The following is an 18,471-nucleotide window of genomic DNA, read 5'->3' on the forward strand; positions in this document are numbered from 1 at the left end:
AGATATGAGAATTAATAATACAAAAAGGAAAGGAAAAGAAACATCTATTGACTTCCTATAACCATATTGCTCCCTACATCCCATATTAAGTGTCATATTTTGACTTTTGAAGTTTTTTCTTTCAACTTTGACCGTAAATATTTGTATATGTGTTGTGTACCATTTGATGTATACTATATGATTTTAAATATATTTTTCATTGATATAACTTTCGCTGACTACCATATAATACAAACTAAGATATTTACGGTCAAAGTTGAAAGAAAAAAACATAACGAACGTACCGTAAAAGCTATGGTCGAGATGAGTGTGATTTTACAATGGGTTGTGATGAGGATCATGACTATCAACCCCCGTGTCGTAATAACATTGTTGATGCCTCTAAAGCTGTCTGGAAAGCCTTAGGGGTATCACAAGACAATTGGGGAGATTTAAACATCACTTGGTAAGATGCATAACCGTCTAATACAAACCTTGCAACTCCTGCAAGCTAGAGGGGATGGATAGTGCGACAATAACTGATGTGTTGTCATAGTGGTATTGGTTATCGCACTCGAATGGGCCAACTCCATCCCCTCTTTTTTGGAAGCTGTTGAGTGTTAGAGACTTAGAGTCGCCTTTGTTTAGGTTGAAACACGTGGGGAGCATGTGTAGGTAGTGTAAAACTTCCCTTTGACGCAACATTCTGAGTACTCTTGTGTGTTGCATTTTCCGGAGGAGCTTTTGGCTTGCAGACTAGGGCATTGATAGAACATTCCGACAAGAGAACTACTTCAAGGTATATGCACCTATGCCTATTTTCTTCATCATTGTTATTTCTTTCATTTTTAAATTGACACAAGATGTGACTGTTTCATGGAGGATAGGATGTTAGTTAGTATTTATAAAAGCAAGAACTAATTGCACTTTTGGTCCCTGTGTTATCATACTTTTTGCACCTTTGGTCCAAACATTTCATTCGTTGCATTTTTGGTCCTAAAAGAGTGACTTTTTCGCAAGAATAGTCCAAACTGACTGTTCAGTCTATTTTCACTGTATTAGATATATATACACACAAGAATGGACCAAACTGACTGTTATGTCTATTCACAAGAATGGAATTTTGACAGAACCGTCAGTTTGGACCATTCTTGCGAAAACATCACTCTTTTAGACCAAAAATGCAACGAATAAAAAGTTTGGACCAAACGTGCAAAAAGTGTGATAACACAGGGATCAAAAATGCAATTAGTTTTAAAAGCAATTGGTGCAGCTCAAAAGGCAAAGTTTGTGATATTTATGGCAAGAAGACACTTCTAAAGATATTTTTTTTTTTGGTTTCATGCCTAATGAGACCTACAAATGTATAATATGTTACTCCCTCCGTTCCATTTTAGTTGTCATGTTGACTAACTTTGACCGTAAATAACTTTGTTTGTACTATATGTTAGTTGATGAAACTTATATGGACGAAAAGTACATTAAAAACCCAATCCATTTATATATTTTATATCAAGTGTTACATGACACAAACAAAGTTATTTATGATCAATAAAGTTGATCAACATGACAACTAAAATGGGACGGGAGAGTATTTATTTACGTTTGCTTGGGAAACTTCAGTTTTGTTGTTATTATGGAGGTAAGATCTGTTGGTCCCTCGTCCCTCTCACTCACGAACACAAAACAATACACACACTAAACTTATCTTCTTATTATTTACAACGTAAGTTTACACGAATATAGTTTTCCAACCGACACAAACTAACCATCATGTCCGTTCACTAATAGGTATGACTTTCTAATAGACACAACTTTTCCTAAACGATACTTCCTTTCGCTAACTAACTAACTAACTAACTGGTTAACCGAAAATAACTTTCATTCGGTTGTAGACTTTATTCTTGACACTTTAGACCCCCTAACTTACACATCGACACTTCCATGGATTGATAAATTAGTATTCAACACTCTTCCCTAATTTATTAATCCACGCCTTTGATTTCTTCAAGCTTCATCATCTTTATCCTTGAACTTTGGTTTGTTTCCATTTCTTACTTGATCTTTAACACGAATTATGTCTTGAACTTCTTCATTGATTTCACTTCTTTCTTCCTTGTCTTGAATCTCAACTTGATCATCCTTGTTAACGTTGTCAGTATTTTCCTTCACTTGTATCATCTCATAGTCTTGAATCTCCAACAATGTGTTTCTTGTATTACGATCTTCGTATTTAACTTTCTTGTTTCTTGACTTGTTGTCTTTCTCAATCTTGCTTTCCTTCTGAAATTTTGATGGCATCTCTCGATGTTTCTTGCATTCGCCATTGTCAACTTTTGGTTCTTCTTCTAGGAGTTTCTTATTCGATAGGACTCCATGGTTCTCTTTCTCAAACTATTCTTTTTTTTTGTCTTTAACTCTTTTATCTCTTTGCTTGTGCAATCTCTTATCTTCTTCAGGTTCTCTAACTCCTTTTGCATTTGTTTCTTAAACGTAATCTCTCTATTTTTCATTTTCTTCTCGAACTCTTGTTTCTACATCTCAAAGTCTTGGAGTAATTCAAACTTCCAAAACTCTTGTTTACTTCTTAAATCACTTTCTATCTCTGACCTTAGGTCTTCTAATTTTTCTTTTGGAATCTCATTCTTCTCAATGACAATTCCATTCCTTCTCTTCTTTTCTTTTAAGGATGTTGTATCCTCTTCATCCTTAGTAGTAACCATCAATAACGCTAGTTCGTCATCTTCGAACACAAGGTTTGTTTTTTCTTCTCTAGGGTTTGGTTTTAGACAGTTTGCAACAAAGTGTCCAAAATCTTGACAATTATAACATTGTACGTCTTTAAGTTGTCTTCTTGGATAGTTTTGATCTCCAGGGCTTTTCTTCCATCTATCGAAACTATCTTCATTTCTATTATCTCATTAATCTTCCTTGGCCTCTTCCTCGTGTCTAATTACCACCCCTTCCTCTATTGTTCCAATAGTTGCGTTCATAATTTCTGCCATTCCCTTGACATGTGAACAACTTTTCACTATTGTCTTCTCCACTTTCTTTTCTAAACTTAAGCCTTTCTTCGTAAGTCTTAAGTTTCCCAATAACCTCCTCCAATTTTGTTTCCTTAAAAATCAACAACCATTTCAATGGTTGCAACTATTGGTATAAACTTATCTGGTACTGCGTTGAGTAATTTTCGCACTTTCGTTTGTTCATCAAATGTCAATCCACATGTAGCAGCCTTTGTAATAATGCTCATCATCTTTCCGGCAAATGAATTTATTGATTCATCTTCTTTCATAACGAGTCTCTCAAATTCTGACTTCAATTGTTGCGAGTGCGCTTGTTGAACATCTTCTGTCCCAACAAATCTGGCCTTTAATGAGTCCCAAATTTGTTTTGCTGTTTCACATCCCGCAACTTGCATTTGTAGATCTTCTGGCAATCCTTGAAATAGATACGCGGATGCAGAACTATCTTTCTTTACATCAATCTCCTTTGATGTACTCGCTTCTTCTAACAAACCCCATACTCCATTTGCCACTAATATCTTCTTCATTCTTATCGCCCATAACGTATAGTTCGTATTGTTTAGAATTGGACATTGATAGGATGATAACGTATGTCAACAACATGATTGTTGTTTCCATTTTAATCTCCCGCCATATTTTTTCGATTTGATTTTCTTCTAAAACCAAAATTATTCTAACAATCGTTGAACTTAACTTTCGTCTAACCACAATAATTCTTCAAACAATTCTAACGTTTTCCTCACGCGAATTGTAATAAGAAAATTCTATATTTTCCTTTATCGATTCTTCTACTAGAAATAAAATTAACAAGTATTGGAAAAGGTAACAATAAAACCTGTTAATGTATATTCCTGGGCTTTCACTTATAATTTCGTGGGCCTCCTTTTGTAGACAACAGTCACGCCCCTTTAGTCCCAATATGAACCGTTCCTTTTATTCCTTTCCCAAATAAAACTGCTTGCTGCTTCTTCCCTTGTTTCTTACACGTAAATTAGGGCAATAACCCAAACGCTCCTTCTTCTTTCTTCTGATCTTCGGATCAAATGGTGGTGGTGGTTAATCAATGTTTTCTGGTAATCTATCTCTCCTTTCTTTCTCTAGCGGTGGTGGCTAAACGGTTTATATGACGGTTACCCTTCTTTTTTCCGACACGGCGGCGACGGTTTCTTTTCTTCTCCGGCAACAAACGACGGCGGCGGTTTCTTGTTCTTCAGCAACACCGATATGTTTCTCTCTTCTTTCTTTCTGAATTCTTTTCTGTTAATTGATTCCCTGAATCAATTTGATCTTAGTCTCTGTCTTCTCTTTCGATCGGTTTCTCTCGATCACTTTTCTCTCGATTGATTCCCTAAATCAAATTGGTTCTCTTCTTACTTGGAACGATTCCCTGAATCGGCCCTTCTTCTCTGTCTCTCTTCTCTTAAGCGATCCTTCTTGAATCGTTGTTCTCTCTTTTCTCTGGTTCGACCCTTGGCAACCCTTGGCTTTGATGCCACTGTTGGTCCCTCGTCCCTCTCACTCACTCACGAACACAAAACAATACACACACTAAACTTATCTTATTATTTACAACGTAGGTTTACACATATATAGTTTTCCAACAGACACAAACGAACCATCATGTCCGTTCACTAATAGGTATGACTTTCTAATAGACAACTTTTCCTAAAGGACACTTCCTTTTATTAACTAACTAGTTAACCGAAAATAACTTTCATTCGGTTGTAGACTTTATTCTTGACACTTTAGACCCCCTAACTTACACATCGACACTTCCATGGATTGATAAATTAGTATTCAACAAGATCTAAGATATATAGACGATCGGCGTTGTCTTTGTCTTGTCACATATCACAAGAATATGAACTAGAATCCATATATATATATATATACACTAGCATTGTACCCGCGCGATGCGGCAACGGTTTGGTCATGACGACGACTGGTGGTGGTGACGGCGGTCGTGGTGGTGACGAACTATTGTTGGTGGTGGTTGTAAGTAATTGATGTAAACATATAGTAGAGATATTTTAAAAAATAAGGGATTGATGATGTAAATTAATTAATCAAGGGTAAAGTGGTAATTTTGCATCTAACACTTTTATGAGAGAGAAACCGATAATTATTATAAGATAGTATAGATATTTGTTTTTTATTTATTTTGATTTTTGTGTTTTTCATAAAAAACAGTAATAATTAAGAAGTTACATATATTATGTTATCTCATTGTCCTTATTAAAGTTTTTTATAGCATTTATTTTATGTTTTTTTGTTATTTAGAGACTAGTATTTTTTATTATATTTATATTGTTATAGAGTTAATTTTATGATGATTTGGTATATATTGTTTTATATTTTATCTAATGTGAAATATAGATTTATTTTAACGATAATACAGGGTTACGCACGGGTATTGTACTCATTTTTGTTATTGATGTTTTTTATCTTCATTAGTTTTCCTTTTTAAATCATCCGCAAGAATTGCACCACCTTCAGTAAATGCATATATGTAATGCTGAATTGCTTTTATAGAAACGGAATTACACACACTAGATAAATTAGATGAGCGTGTTTATCTTCATGAAGTATAACCGCTATGTCATCTTGATAATAGTTAACGGAGAACTATACAAAGTTACAAACATACACACATAATTATAGCTTGTCTATCATGAGGGTGGAACCTACAAACTATTAGTTGATAGGTCAACTCTTTAAAACCTCATATTCTTTTCAATATTTTTTCCCTCTCTTCACTAAACTAACAAAACTTATTAATTGACCTCAGTTAACGTGTACTTATTAATCCCATGTATGTCATCATACGATTCTAAGTGTTAGTGAACCATGAAAGTGGAATGGATATTAAGTTTAGCAAAATTCTGGCTTAAAGATTTTTTTAGTGTAAACTTTTCCAACCGGCCAGCAACTTTACAATGAGCTAATATTAGGGGTGTAAACGAGTCAAGCCAGCTCGTGAAATCCTCGAATTCGATTCGTAAAAAGCTCGTTCGAGCCAAGCTTAAATGAGCTCGAGCCCAATTCAAGCTTAACTGTTGACTCGTTTACTAAACGAGCTCGAGCTTTGAATTCATAACTCGATTAAGCTCGCGAGCCTAAACGAGCTTTCACATACTAATCGAGCCGAGCATAAACGAGTTTTTTTCACGAACCTCTGAATCGAGCTTAGTTTTGATCACTTACCTAGCTCAATTTCTAGCCAAACTCAGACTAATTTAGTTTTTTTTGACAAACGAGCCGAGCTTGAGCTTTCTTAACAAATCACGAGCCGAGCTCGAGTTCATAAACTATGGCTCGAACGAGCCCGAGCTCCTTAAACGATCTCGAGCTCGATCGAGCTCGGGCTTGACTCGGCTCGTTTACAGCCCTAGCTAATATTTGTTTAGTTGTACGTTTTTTTTCAAGGGAAAAAAGATTTTCTACCTATAATCCAAAATCGTTAAGCCATAATTTAACTAAATCATGTATTTCAATAACTTGATTGCTACATAGCTTAGATCATTGTAAATGAACACCTAAAATGCTGTCATCACAAGTTTCAAAAGAACCAAATTCCAACCAAACAAAGATCTAACTTTTGAACTGGACATAGTTGTTTAAGATCGTGTCGACGAGTTCAGTTCTTCAAATTTATCAATCCAAACACATATTTTTATCATTTTAAACAATCAAGTGAGACACCGACTTCGATCTTTATTCTAAAACGAAAAGAAAACTTCTATGTGGTTTGAGTTCTACATGATGGTCACAAAACTAAAATAAGAGAAAATAACCTATAATACAATCGAACATTGCAAGGAATAACTGGCTGTTTTGACACTTCTATTGCAGGGAAATGATACGAACCCACTCCATAATAGGCTCGCATCATGCCATAAGCTAAGTGTAGAATTCACTCCCAAAAGCTAGCTCAAAGGAGGAGGAACACCTAGACTTATAAACCACCAACCAATCACATACTTGGCCAATGTGGGATCATATCAATACCCCACCCTTTGAGGAGCCAACGTCCTCGTTGGTCACGGCTATGTTGGTCACGGTTGGCACCCTTCTCCTTGGGTCCAAGCCACCACTCCGAGTGTTAGAACCTCGAAAGGTAGGGCTGGCTCTGATACCAATTGATACGAACCCATCCCATAATAGGCTCGCATCATGCCATAAGCTAAGTGTAGAATTCACTCCCAAAAGCTAGCTCAAAGGAGGAGGGAAACCTAGTGTTGGTCCCTCGTCCCTCTCACTCACGAACACAAAACAATACACACACTAAACTTATCTTCCTATTTCACAACACTTCAACGCACGACGCGTTCTTCTTGTTCTTCACGTTTTTACAAATGGACTTTACATGGTTATTTATAATTACCCAATAGGCACATACGAAACAACACACCCTTTCACTAAAGGGTATAACTTTCTAATAGACACATCTATTTCCTAAACGACATGTCCCTTCACTAACTAACTGTCTAACCGAAAATAACTTCCATTCGGTTGTAGACTTTATTCTTGACACTTTAGACCCTTAACTTATACATCGACACTTCCATGGATCGATAAATTAGTATCCAACACTCCTCCCTAATTTATTAATCCATGTCTTTGATATCTTCAAGCTCCATTATCTTTATCTTTGAATTTTGGGTTGTTTCCATTTTCTTTGTCTTGATTTATTAACACGAAGTATGTCTCGAACCTTTTTCTTGATTTGACTACTTTCTTCCTTATCTTCAATCTCGACTAGATCATCTTTGTCAACTTTGTCACTCTCTTTCTTTATTCGTATCATGTCATGATCTTGAATCCTCAACAATGTGTTTCTTGTATCACGATCTTCGTATTCAACTTTCTTGTTTCTTAACTTGTTGTCTTTCTCAATCTTGCTTTCCTTATGAAATTTTGATAGCGTCTCTCGATGCTTCTTGCATTCGCCATTGTCATCTCTTGGTTCTTCTTCTCGATGTTTCTTTCTTAAAACAACTTCATAGTTTTCTTTCTCAAACCGTTCTCTTTCTGACTTTAACTCTTTGATCTCTTTGCTCGTGCAATCTCTCAACTTCTTCAGGTTCTCTAACTCCTTTTGCATTTGTTTCTCAAATGTTATCTCCTTATCTTTCATTTTCTTCTTAAATTCTTGTTTCTCCATCTCAAAGTCTTGAAGCATTTCGAACTTCCAAAACTCTAGTTTACTTCTCAAGTCAGTTTCTATCTCGAACTTCCATTTCTTTTCTTCTTTTCTTTTAAGGATGTTGTATCCTCTTCATCCTTAGTAGTAACCATCAATAGCGCTGGTTCGTCATCTTCGAACACAAGGTTTGCTTTTTCTTCTCTATGGTTTGGTTTTGGACAATTTGCAGCAAAGTGTCCAAAATCTTGACAATTATAACATTGTATGTCCTTAAGTTGTCTACTTGGATAGTTTTGATCTCCAGGGCTTTTCTTCCATCGATTGAAACTATCTTCATTTCTATTATCTCTCATGAATCTTCCTTGGCCTCTTCCTCTTGTTTGATTACCACCTCCTCGTCTATTATTCCCATAGTTGCGTTCATAATTTTTGCCATTCCCTCGGCGTGTGAACAACAACTTCTCACTATTATCTTCTCCACTCTCTTTTCTAAACTTGAGCCTTTCTTCGTAAGTCTTAAGTTTCCCAATAACCTCCTCCAATTTCGCTTCCTTAAAATCAACAACCATTTCAATGGTTGCTACTATTGGTATAAACTTATCTGGTACTGCGTTGAGTAATTTTCGCACTTTCGTTTGTTCATCAAATGTCAATCCACATGTAGCAGCCTTTGTAATGATGCTCATCATCTTTTCGGCAAATGAATTTATTGATTCATCTTCTTTCATAACGAATCTCTCAAATTCTGACTTCAATTGTTGCGAGTGCGCTTGTTGTGCGCTTGTTGAACATCTTCTGTCCCAACAAATCTGGTCTTTAATGAGTCCCAAATTTGTTTCGCTGTTTCACATCCCGCAACTTGCATTTGCAAATCTTCTGGCAATCCTTGGAATAGATATGCAGATGCAGAACTATCCTTTTTTATATCGATCTCTTTTGGTGTGCCTGTTCCTTCTACTAAATCCCATATTCCATTTGCCACAAGTATCTTCTTAATTCGTATTGCCCATAACATATAGTTCGTATTGTTTAGAATTGGACATTGATAGGATGACAACGGTATGGCAACAACATGATTGTTGTTTTCGTTTTAATCTCCCGACATATCCTTTTAATTTGATTTTCTTCTAAAACCAAAATAATTCTAACAATCGTTGAACTTAACTTTCGTCTAACCACAATAATTCTTCAAATTTTAAACTTTTCTTTTTGTATTTATTATTCTAACAGTAAAAAGTAACTAGTATTTAGAAGAATGATAGAACCTGTTATTTGGGCTTTTTAATCTTTGTGGGCTTCGAAAATATGTCACACCCCTTTTAATTCCAATAGACTGCCCGTTCCTTTTTTTCTTTTCCCAAAAATAATCACGCTTGTTCCTGTTCCTTCTTTCTTCTTCACGCAATTAGGGCTCCTTTTTTTTTCTTCTTCTGAACAAACGATGGTGGTGGTTAATCGGTATTACACTTATACAACGGTGGTAGTTTTCTTCCTTTCTTTCTCTTCTGATGATGATGGTTACTATGTTATTTCTCTTTTCCGGCACGGCAGTGGCGGTTCCTTTTCTTTTCCGGCAACACACGGGCGGCGGTTACTCCCTCGCACAACCGATATGTTTCTCTTTTCTTTTCTCTTTAATTCAATCTTTACTCAGTCAATTCTTTTCTTTCTCTATTTGCTTTTCTGAATCGATTTTCACTTGATCGGTTATTGATTCCCCTGAATCAATTTTCTTCTCTGTCCGTCTACTCTAAAATGATTCCTCTTGAATCATTTTCTTCTCTGTGTCTCTTCTTTAAGCGATCCGAACGACCTTGGCTCTGATGCCACTGTTGGTCCCTCGTCCCTCTCACTCACGAACACAAAACAATACACACACTAAACTTATCTTCTTATTTCACAACACTTCAACGCACGACGCATTCTTGTTCTTCACGTTTTTACAAATGGACTTTACATGGGTATTTATAATTACCCAATAGACACATACGAAACAACACACCCTTTCACTAAAGGGTATAACTTTCTAATAGACACATGTATTTCCTAAACGACATGTCCCTTCACTAACGAACTGTCTAACCGAAAATAACTTCCATTCTGTTGTAGACTTTATTCTTGACACTTTAGACGCCTTAACTTATACATCGACACTTCCATGGATTGATAAATTAGTATCGAACACCTAGGCTTATAAACCACCAACCAATCCCATACTTGGCCGATGTGGGATCATATCAATTAACTACTCTCCTTGCCTTTAGAGGAAATGTAAGCTAGTAAAGAAAGGCCGCATAAAGAATCTATATGCTTTGAAGAGATTTTGCATACTTCTTAGTTCTTACTCTTTTTCTATGAGTATACATGTAAAATGTATGTACCTGTGTTTTCAAATATACCCAAAATTAAGAGATCACGAATATGATTTGTTTGGTTTATAGTCAATCTTATTGTGAGCCATGTTGGACTGCCGGTTACTCAATTTTCAATTAACAGAAAAAAAGAGGGCTTTCTTCGGTCCAAGATATAGAGGCTGTGTACTTACTCTGCCAAATGCTAGCAACCCTTTTACTAGACTCAGTATGGCTAGTAGATAGATGGAATCCAAGGACTTGCTATACACATCTTGCAAAGCCGAAATGTTTAGGGAGTAAGGATGGCCCTGTTACATATTCAAAGACAGAAACATAAGGTATGGTTATGAGACATTCACATCAATGTTAATTAGGAACACAGAATGAACTAAACAGTGCCCTACGAATTACTGTAATCGATTACTGTCTTGGAAGTAATAGGGTCTCATGTACTAGCCTAATTTTAGTCTACTTCGCAGCAGAGAAGAAAATGATAATTTTTACATATCGGGCATGTATCATAGAACCACCAACAAGCAAACAATGTATAGAATAATATATTTTGATAAAACAAAACAACTTACCTTGACTTTCTTCCTTCTCACAATCAATTGGCATTCCACAACTGCCTGTTGACTGACCATTATATTCACTGAACTGACCGACATAATGCAGATTCTGAAATGCTTCTTCACAAAATCTTGCTACTAACGTTTCATTTTGGGACATCGTCGCTCCATCTGAAAAGTGAGAGAATTTACCGTCAATATCCAAATAGAAGCTACAAGAATACCACAAAATAAGATGTGCAGGATAGAAAAACATGATGCTATTTGATTCATATTTCCTAAAACTGTTGCAAGTAATTTGGTATGTTTCCAGAGTATCAAGGAAATTTGGAGGGCAAGTTATGCTGGTGAAAACGTTAACTTGATGAAAAAGTTTCGAGTTTGTGATCCTATAGAAAGAAGTTGTATACTAAGAATTATAGTGAAGAGGTTGAGAGAAAACTAGAAAAGTAGAAGATTACGGAGAGTCATTTTGTGAGTCTCCCTCCATCTGTGTGTCTTCGCAGATACAACAATGACGAGGGTGCCATCATTATTGTATCTATTTTATTTTTTTTATTTTGGTAAAAGGTTACCCCGATGAATATATTTCAACAAAAATAATAATGTGTAGTGCAAGTAGTGTCACTGACATGCTACACTAGTTTGTATCTATTCCGTTGAGAGTGAGTTGTGATGATATTCAAGAGTAGTGAGAGGAGCGTCTACTTATGTAATCTGATTGTAATTAGTGAGTTTTAGTGGTAGTGGATTGTCTCAATGAGCCAATTGTATTTGCCTTTTCTATTTACTTTATTATTCGTAATTGGTGTCTTGATTTCGTTGTTGTGATCGATCCCAACATAACGGATATCCATGGACCCTGATATTTGATTCTTAAAATTTCTCCTAAACATGAATGAGCTACAGTTAGGTGTGACTTTTTAATATTTAGTCGCCTAACCACATAATAGGTGCATACCTAAACGGACATAATATTAGTTACTTCTATATAAAAACAGCATTAATTAAGGTACCATAAAACTATGCAAACTACAACATTGATCATCTTACTTCTGTTTACTTTCCTAAGTGACAAATTTCAATCATCCATTAATATGGTTACTCTTGGAGGTCCCGATATGTTATCTACCATATAGAAATGAAGAAAAGCTGATTAAATATGGCTAATTCTGTGATTTATTTATTTTTTCAATCCAAACGCTGTGTTCATAAGGTGTCTTTGCTAGTTCCAATCACTATGCTCATTAGGTATTTACTGGTAGTTTTCCGAACACTATGCTTACTTGGTAAAGAGTCAAAACTTACAACGATGTGATACAAAGTTTTTCAACATATACACCAATTCAGCACACACACACAATATAAATTAACTTAGCCTCCAGTTTCACCAACTTATTTTCCTTTCTTCTTCACACTCGTCATATTACCATTATTATCAATAACTTAATGTCACATCACACAAGCTCAATTGATGTTTTTGATCAGAAGTACCAAAATGGGTAATATTATCCAATCTTCGAACTTCTAGCTAAAGGTGGGTCCTTCTCTAAAGGTACTTTTGAACATGTCCACAATAATATTCATGCCTGTGGTGCTCTGGTTAGGGAGTCTATTTAGCGACTGTAGGTTTCTTAAACTTTCTTGGTGACTTTTAATGAACTACATATATCAATTCAATAAAATATTCAAACTACTAAATTCTTGTACCCTTTTGCTCTAGAGAACTCAAGATGTTAGAAACTTCATGTAGCTAGTTGAACCTTTTAAGATGAAAACATGGTAAGCTAGTTATCCTAGTATTCTAAGAGGATGAAATTACTAAGAATGGATAATTAAGAGAATATTAGCTCTACAAACTTACAAATTAGAAAGACTGAAAAACTTCTCACTTATCCAAATAGGTACAGTTTTCCAGGCATCTTCGAAGGGCCGCAATGGCAACCCATTCACTATGAACGAATTTATTTTTATCTCAGAAGTCAAATCAATAAATTAAGCTAAAAAGGGAAGTCATCATTGGATTGAACGATTCAAACAGATTGAAAGTTACCCAAAGTGTACTTTTAATTGCATGCCACCACCTAAATTTACATAAAAAAGATTTAGATTACTATTGTGATAAGACTTTTTCTACTAATAATGAGCACAACAATTATTTATAAATATTTAGAAAATGGAAAAGTGTTTGCCAGTCAACCGAACACAAGTCATTTCAACACATACTAATTTTGACTTGCTTCAACCTGAGCCAGTTTTGAATCATTACCCAACCCACCCATCTTTCCACCTCTAGGCTCTTCTCATGTGATAGGAAGTATGTCCTTAATATATTTAGGCCAAATCATATGCTGATCTTATGTCCTTAATAGAAAGTTGATCTTATGTCCTTAATAGAAAGTTGAACTATTTAGCCATAATAAGCCCATACAATAGTGGTTGACGATTGTCTATAGCCAAATAACCAGATATAAAATGTATTATCTCCTAAAAGTGGTCTTGCAAAGTGCATACCAAACTGAGGAGAGAAAAGTTCAATAAGATCACCGTAAAGTTAATAAAATATATTAGTTTTTGATACCTGATTCCATGTTGTTAACTAGGCAAAAGATTTGAGCCCTTTGCTTTCAACTTTGACTCAAGGCCGAAAAACTTCAACCCAGATAAAACCAAGTCCGCTGTTTTCTTCTTCATGTGGTCAACTAACAAGTCATCATAAACAACAAGATCCGATTCAGTAAGCATTTTGCACTCTCTCATATTTGAAAAGACTTTCCGGGCCTCCTCAATGGTTCCATATTGACACATCCCAGAAATGACAGCAGAGAGTATAACATCATCAGGCTGACAACCATCTTCCACCATCTCACTGATAACATCCATTACCTTGTCCGCATCAATAGATCTACACATATGGACAATTCGTAAAAAATACTTAAACTCCCTGGGCCCACTTGTTACATTACCTAAACATTCACGAACAAGCATGAAAGCTGAATCGATCTCTCCAATTTTACATAGCCCTCTAACCAAAGACAAATAGGCATCAACAGATGGAAAGAAAGACATCTCTTTTATTTCATTGTAGCATGAACACGCCTCATGAATATCTCCAACTTCAGTATAGCAAAGAATTGCATTACTATATGTATATAAGTCAGGTTCCATCTTCAAATACTTCAACTCTTGAAAAAGGGTTAATGCCTTTTTCACCTCTTTGGTATCATAAAGTGCCCGAATAAGAATATTATATATTTGAACACTAAAATAACCTTTTGGTTTCAAGTTATCGAACACTTCTAAAGCCAATAACACCTTATCTTTCTCTCCTACAATTAGGGAGAAAAACTTTGCAAGATCGTCAAGTAAACTGAACCCCAAACTCTCCATCTGAGAAAGCAATTTACAGAAGTCCTCAAAATTTTTCAGATCCGTATAACAACCCAACATTGGACTGACAGTTCCAAAATCCGGTTTGAGACCTTCTTCAACTGTAACCAGGAATAGTTTATGTGCCCGACTAACATGTTTCATGTGGCATAATCCTTTTATAAGATGATTATATATCACTAAATCTGCTCTGTAACCTGAGTTTATTAAATCTTTCAGCAAATCACACGCCACCCCAACTTTCCCATCATTCACAAATCCCTCTATCAAAGATGCATATATGCCCCTATCTATCAAATACCGTTTCTCTTTCATATCTTTAAATAACTCGTGACCTTTATCAACCCGATTCCCTTTGCACAATCCCATGATCAAAGTTGTGTAAGCCATAACATCGGGCTGAACTTTATCCCTCACCATTTCTTCCCATACCCTCAAACAACCATCTAAATTTCCTTCCGAAACCAAAATTCTAATCATTGCAGTATATGCAAACACATCCGGTTTACACAACTTCCTCATTTTGTTTAGAAGCTTGAGGGCTTCTTCAACCTGACCCGCCTTGCATAGACCTTTAATCAAAATCATAAAAGTGACACCCTCTTCTGCTAATTTTTCATTTTTAAAATCGTTATAAACAGACAGTGATAAATCCAAGTGACCCGTTTTCACAAGAGAATCCATGATCCTATTGTACAAAAAAACTCGAGGCTTCACCCCAAATTTCTTCATTTTCTCATACACATAATAAACCCTAAGACCCCTATTGGAATCAGAATGCATTCTAATCAAGATTTCAAATTGCTTCTCGGTTGGTGGTTTGCCTTGCATGTTCATCAGTTCGGGCACCTGATCAGCTGCCCGAAACTGATTGTTTCTATTTAAGCAATACGTAAAGGCATTATAACTAGCAAAATCATGCTTGTACCCTTTCTGCTTACCAGCCCAATGAAAGAACTTTGAGGACATAACCGGATCTGACTGAACTTTAAGTACTTCTGCGACAAGCTTTGGGGTAACACGGCGGAGCTTATTAAGATCTGCCACCACTTCTGGGCCCCAGTGTTTGTGTTTCCGGAAGGAATCAACAATGTAACGGGCGATTGGAGAGAGTGTTTGAGCAACGGAGAAAAAATGTTGGGATGGGGAGGGTCGTGATGGCGTGACGGTGACGTGTTCTTCTGGGCTCCATTTTTGGAGATCGAAATTCGTGGTGGGCTGGTGGTGATTTTTATTAGGATTGTGGGTTTGTCGATTGGAAAATAGACCACCGTGGACAGTGGGCCGGTTCTGTGTAGGTTTCCGTTGGCCATTAATGAAGTTGAAGTTATTGGATATGGTACTTGATCGCGGAGGCATTTTGTTAAAGATTTTTCTAAACTACAGAATGTTTGTATGTTTCAGGTCATAAAGACTGATATCTGAAAACCATATTAGGAGGCTGCATTAAAAATCTGAAATCAGTGTATTCTTGAACATTAAACTACAAAACACTGAAAGCTGAAAAATACCAGCAAAAAATGTAAACTTTATAAGCATTAATTTGGATAGCAATGAAAATGCTGTGTTATCAAACAAATCATTCCAGCTCTTAATCTATTATAACTAACATAGCAACTCACATATATACACACACACAGTATGCATGGGTAAATGGGTAAACGAAGAGGGACCCCTGTTCAGGCTACTCGGAGAAAGTCGGGCCTCTGACTCTAATGTACACGGCCTAACCAGTATTTTTAGAACCATTTCATATCCAAACCCATGTTTCTTCTGAGACCTTCATGACACCTTAATAATAATACTATCTCCAAAGTAAAAATGGTTACTATCTCTAATGAAAAATAATAACAATATTACTATCTGATATTCACAATCAACTTTTCCATTAGTAGAAATGATAATCAACATCCAAACATACTTGTGGGAGAACAGGATCAATACGAAGAACGAATGTTGGAAGCAAAAACAGAAAATATTAATAGCAAAGAGTTGAAAAAAGGGGTTTTACCTGGGTCGGTGGCGACTGACGGCGTTGGGCGACGATGGGTGGTCCGATGCCGAAACTATCCCCGTTTTTGTTCGTGTATTGAGTGTACTACTAATCGGGGTTTGTTTTTTCTTTTCCCTATTATTGTATATATATATATATGGTCATCATAGCTAATAGAAAAAAAATAAATCAAACATTTGATCTTAATCACTCAAATTAAAGTTCAAATTGATCTCAACCTTTGAAACTAAAAGTCAAACATAGATATTTTAAACATAGTAACTCTTTTATGTATTTATTATACCTTCTTTAATCATAGTAATTTTTAAAAAAAAATTATTGTAATGGACACCAATTTGAGATTTATATTTAACTACTTTTTATTTTAATTGTCAGCACACGAAGTAACACATTTATAGAATAAAGTACTAAACAATATTTAAAATATAAACTTAACAAATAGTATATAAGAAGTGTGGCTTACATATTTTCTAAATAATAAAAAAAAAAGCATTACCATTTAATTGGGAGATCACATGTCAAAAGTAATATTTAAAATTGTTTTAATCCTACTGTTATAAATTGTAACATAAAAGTTTAATTAAGAGTTTATATGTCAAGTAAAAATATTAAAAATGTTACTTTCTTGAATCCAAGTAGAAAGTCATAAGAAATAATAATTACTTGAGTTTACATTTTAAAGCTTTCTATACAATATATATTTTATTTTTTTTGCCATTTTATATCATGTTTATATCAAAACAAACATATTAGTTCAGTAGTATATGCGGTAACAGGGTAATGGTAATTAGCTTTAGCAATCATCCATTTTGAAATTTGATTGTTATTTAATAGTGGAATGTTTAAAAAAGAAATGGTTAGGTTGAATAATTATATACAGATGAGTGGCGAAGCTTGAAAATTTTCAGTGGGGGTCGTGATCTAATTTTCTTTTTTCCCCTAACGCTAAAATGGGGGTCGAAACCGAGTATATCAAAATTTTTCTACACGAAAACAATATACACCCTATATCGCAAAAAAAATTGGGGAGGGGGGGTGGCTTAAAAGCTACACCCTTGATACATATAATATAAATATTATAGCTATAAGGTAGAGACTTAATATGGTATAATGACTATACTTAACGGTTTAAAACTAAGACCAATCATATACATTGTAGTAGGCCTATTAATCGGGTTGATCTGCATACACTTGGTGGATTGAAACTTTATGACCCCAACTTAACCTAATAAAAGTTTGAATAGAGTAACTTCAACTCGAACCTGAGTCAGGATCTACCTAAACGCTCTGATTGATATGTTGATTTTAGGTGGGTTGGTGGGTTGATTTCAGGTCACATGGGTTAGTAAAGGTAGGTAGCAAGTTAAATGGGTTGGCGGTTTAATCCCAGGTCATGTGCGTTGGTGGGTTGACAGGTTAATTCCAAGTCAAATGGGTTGTAGGATAAAATGAGTTGGTGGATCGACCTTTAAAGAAATATTATTTACATCTGTTTGCAGGTTGAATTATTAACCCCAAAAGTCAACCTGACCCCAACCAAAAAAAATCAAGTTTAAGTTGCTTTTACAACCCTAACCCAATTTTGCGAGTCGGTTTCAAGTCGAAATTCGGGTACGATCGAGTATTGACAATTTTAATATATATCAAAATGATTAAATTTGGGTAACTCTCTAAGGAGGATCTAGTTAGAACAATTAAATTTAAATCAATTTGTAGATTTTACAGTGCATCTTATACCAATGAAGACTTTAATGTAAGATTATCTGTTTAAGTTTTTATGAGATAAAGTTGATCGTGTTTTGTATACTTATCAATATACTTTGTTGTTTCTAACCCGGTCAAAGACCGGGTATAGATCTAGTTTCTTTGAGCTCAAGCTTTTTTACACCAAAAAAATTTGAGTAAAAGTCCAAAAGCCATGTTTACCTCGGGTAGAGATCAAATTATTTAAATTTAAAGGTAAAATTAGGAGGATCTTGATGCAATCAAAAGT

General features: G+C 35.3%; 2 protein-coding genes across 3 annotated transcripts; both read right to left on the bottom strand.

Annotated features, from left to right (window-relative positions):
• Nucleotides 1-201: 201 nt before the first annotated feature.
• LOC122581577 (pentatricopeptide repeat-containing protein At4g20740) lies at nucleotides 202-16,568 on the bottom strand. Of its 2 annotated transcripts, XM_043753812.1 has the most exons (5): nucleotides 16,476-16,568; nucleotides 13,656-15,905; nucleotides 11,090-11,245; nucleotides 10,697-10,813; nucleotides 202-848 (listed from the first exon to the last, which is right to left on the bottom strand). In XM_043753812.1, the coding sequence occupies exon 2, from the start codon at nucleotides 15,821-15,823 to the stop codon at nucleotides 13,670-13,672; it is 2,154 nt and encodes a 717-aa protein (XP_043609747.1). In that variant the 5' UTR covers nucleotides 15,824-15,905; nucleotides 16,476-16,568; the 3' UTR covers nucleotides 202-848; nucleotides 10,697-10,813; nucleotides 11,090-11,245; nucleotides 13,656-13,669. The 2 variants fall into 2 exon arrangements, with proteins under 2 accessions (XP_043609747.1, XP_043609746.1); XM_043753811.1 differs by lacking the exon at nucleotides 202-848 and having other exon boundaries at nucleotides 10,536-10,813.
• On the bottom strand, nucleotides 7,651-8,187 carry LOC122583289 (protein CROWDED NUCLEI 1-like). Its single transcript, XM_043755710.1, has one exon. The coding sequence runs from the start codon at nucleotides 8,185-8,187 to the stop codon at nucleotides 7,651-7,653; it is 537 nt and encodes a 178-aa protein (XP_043611645.1).
• Nucleotides 16,569-18,471: the final 1,903 nt, after the last annotated feature.

Source organism: Erigeron canadensis, chromosome 9, assembly GCF_010389155.1.
Source record: "Erigeron canadensis isolate Cc75 chromosome 9, C_canadensis_v1, whole genome shotgun sequence".
Taxonomy (NCBI): domain Eukaryota; kingdom Viridiplantae; phylum Streptophyta; class Magnoliopsida; order Asterales; family Asteraceae; genus Erigeron; species Erigeron canadensis.

Bases quoted from the DNA above. Each gene is read 5' to 3' on its own strand.
- LOC122583289 (XM_043755710.1), bottom strand. From the start codon at position 8,187: ATGCTTCAAGACTTTGAGATGGAGAAACAAGAATTTAAGAAGAAAATG.
- LOC122581577 (XM_043753812.1), bottom strand. From the start codon at position 15,823: ATGCCTCCGCGATCAAGTACCATATCCAATAACTTCAACTTCATTAAT.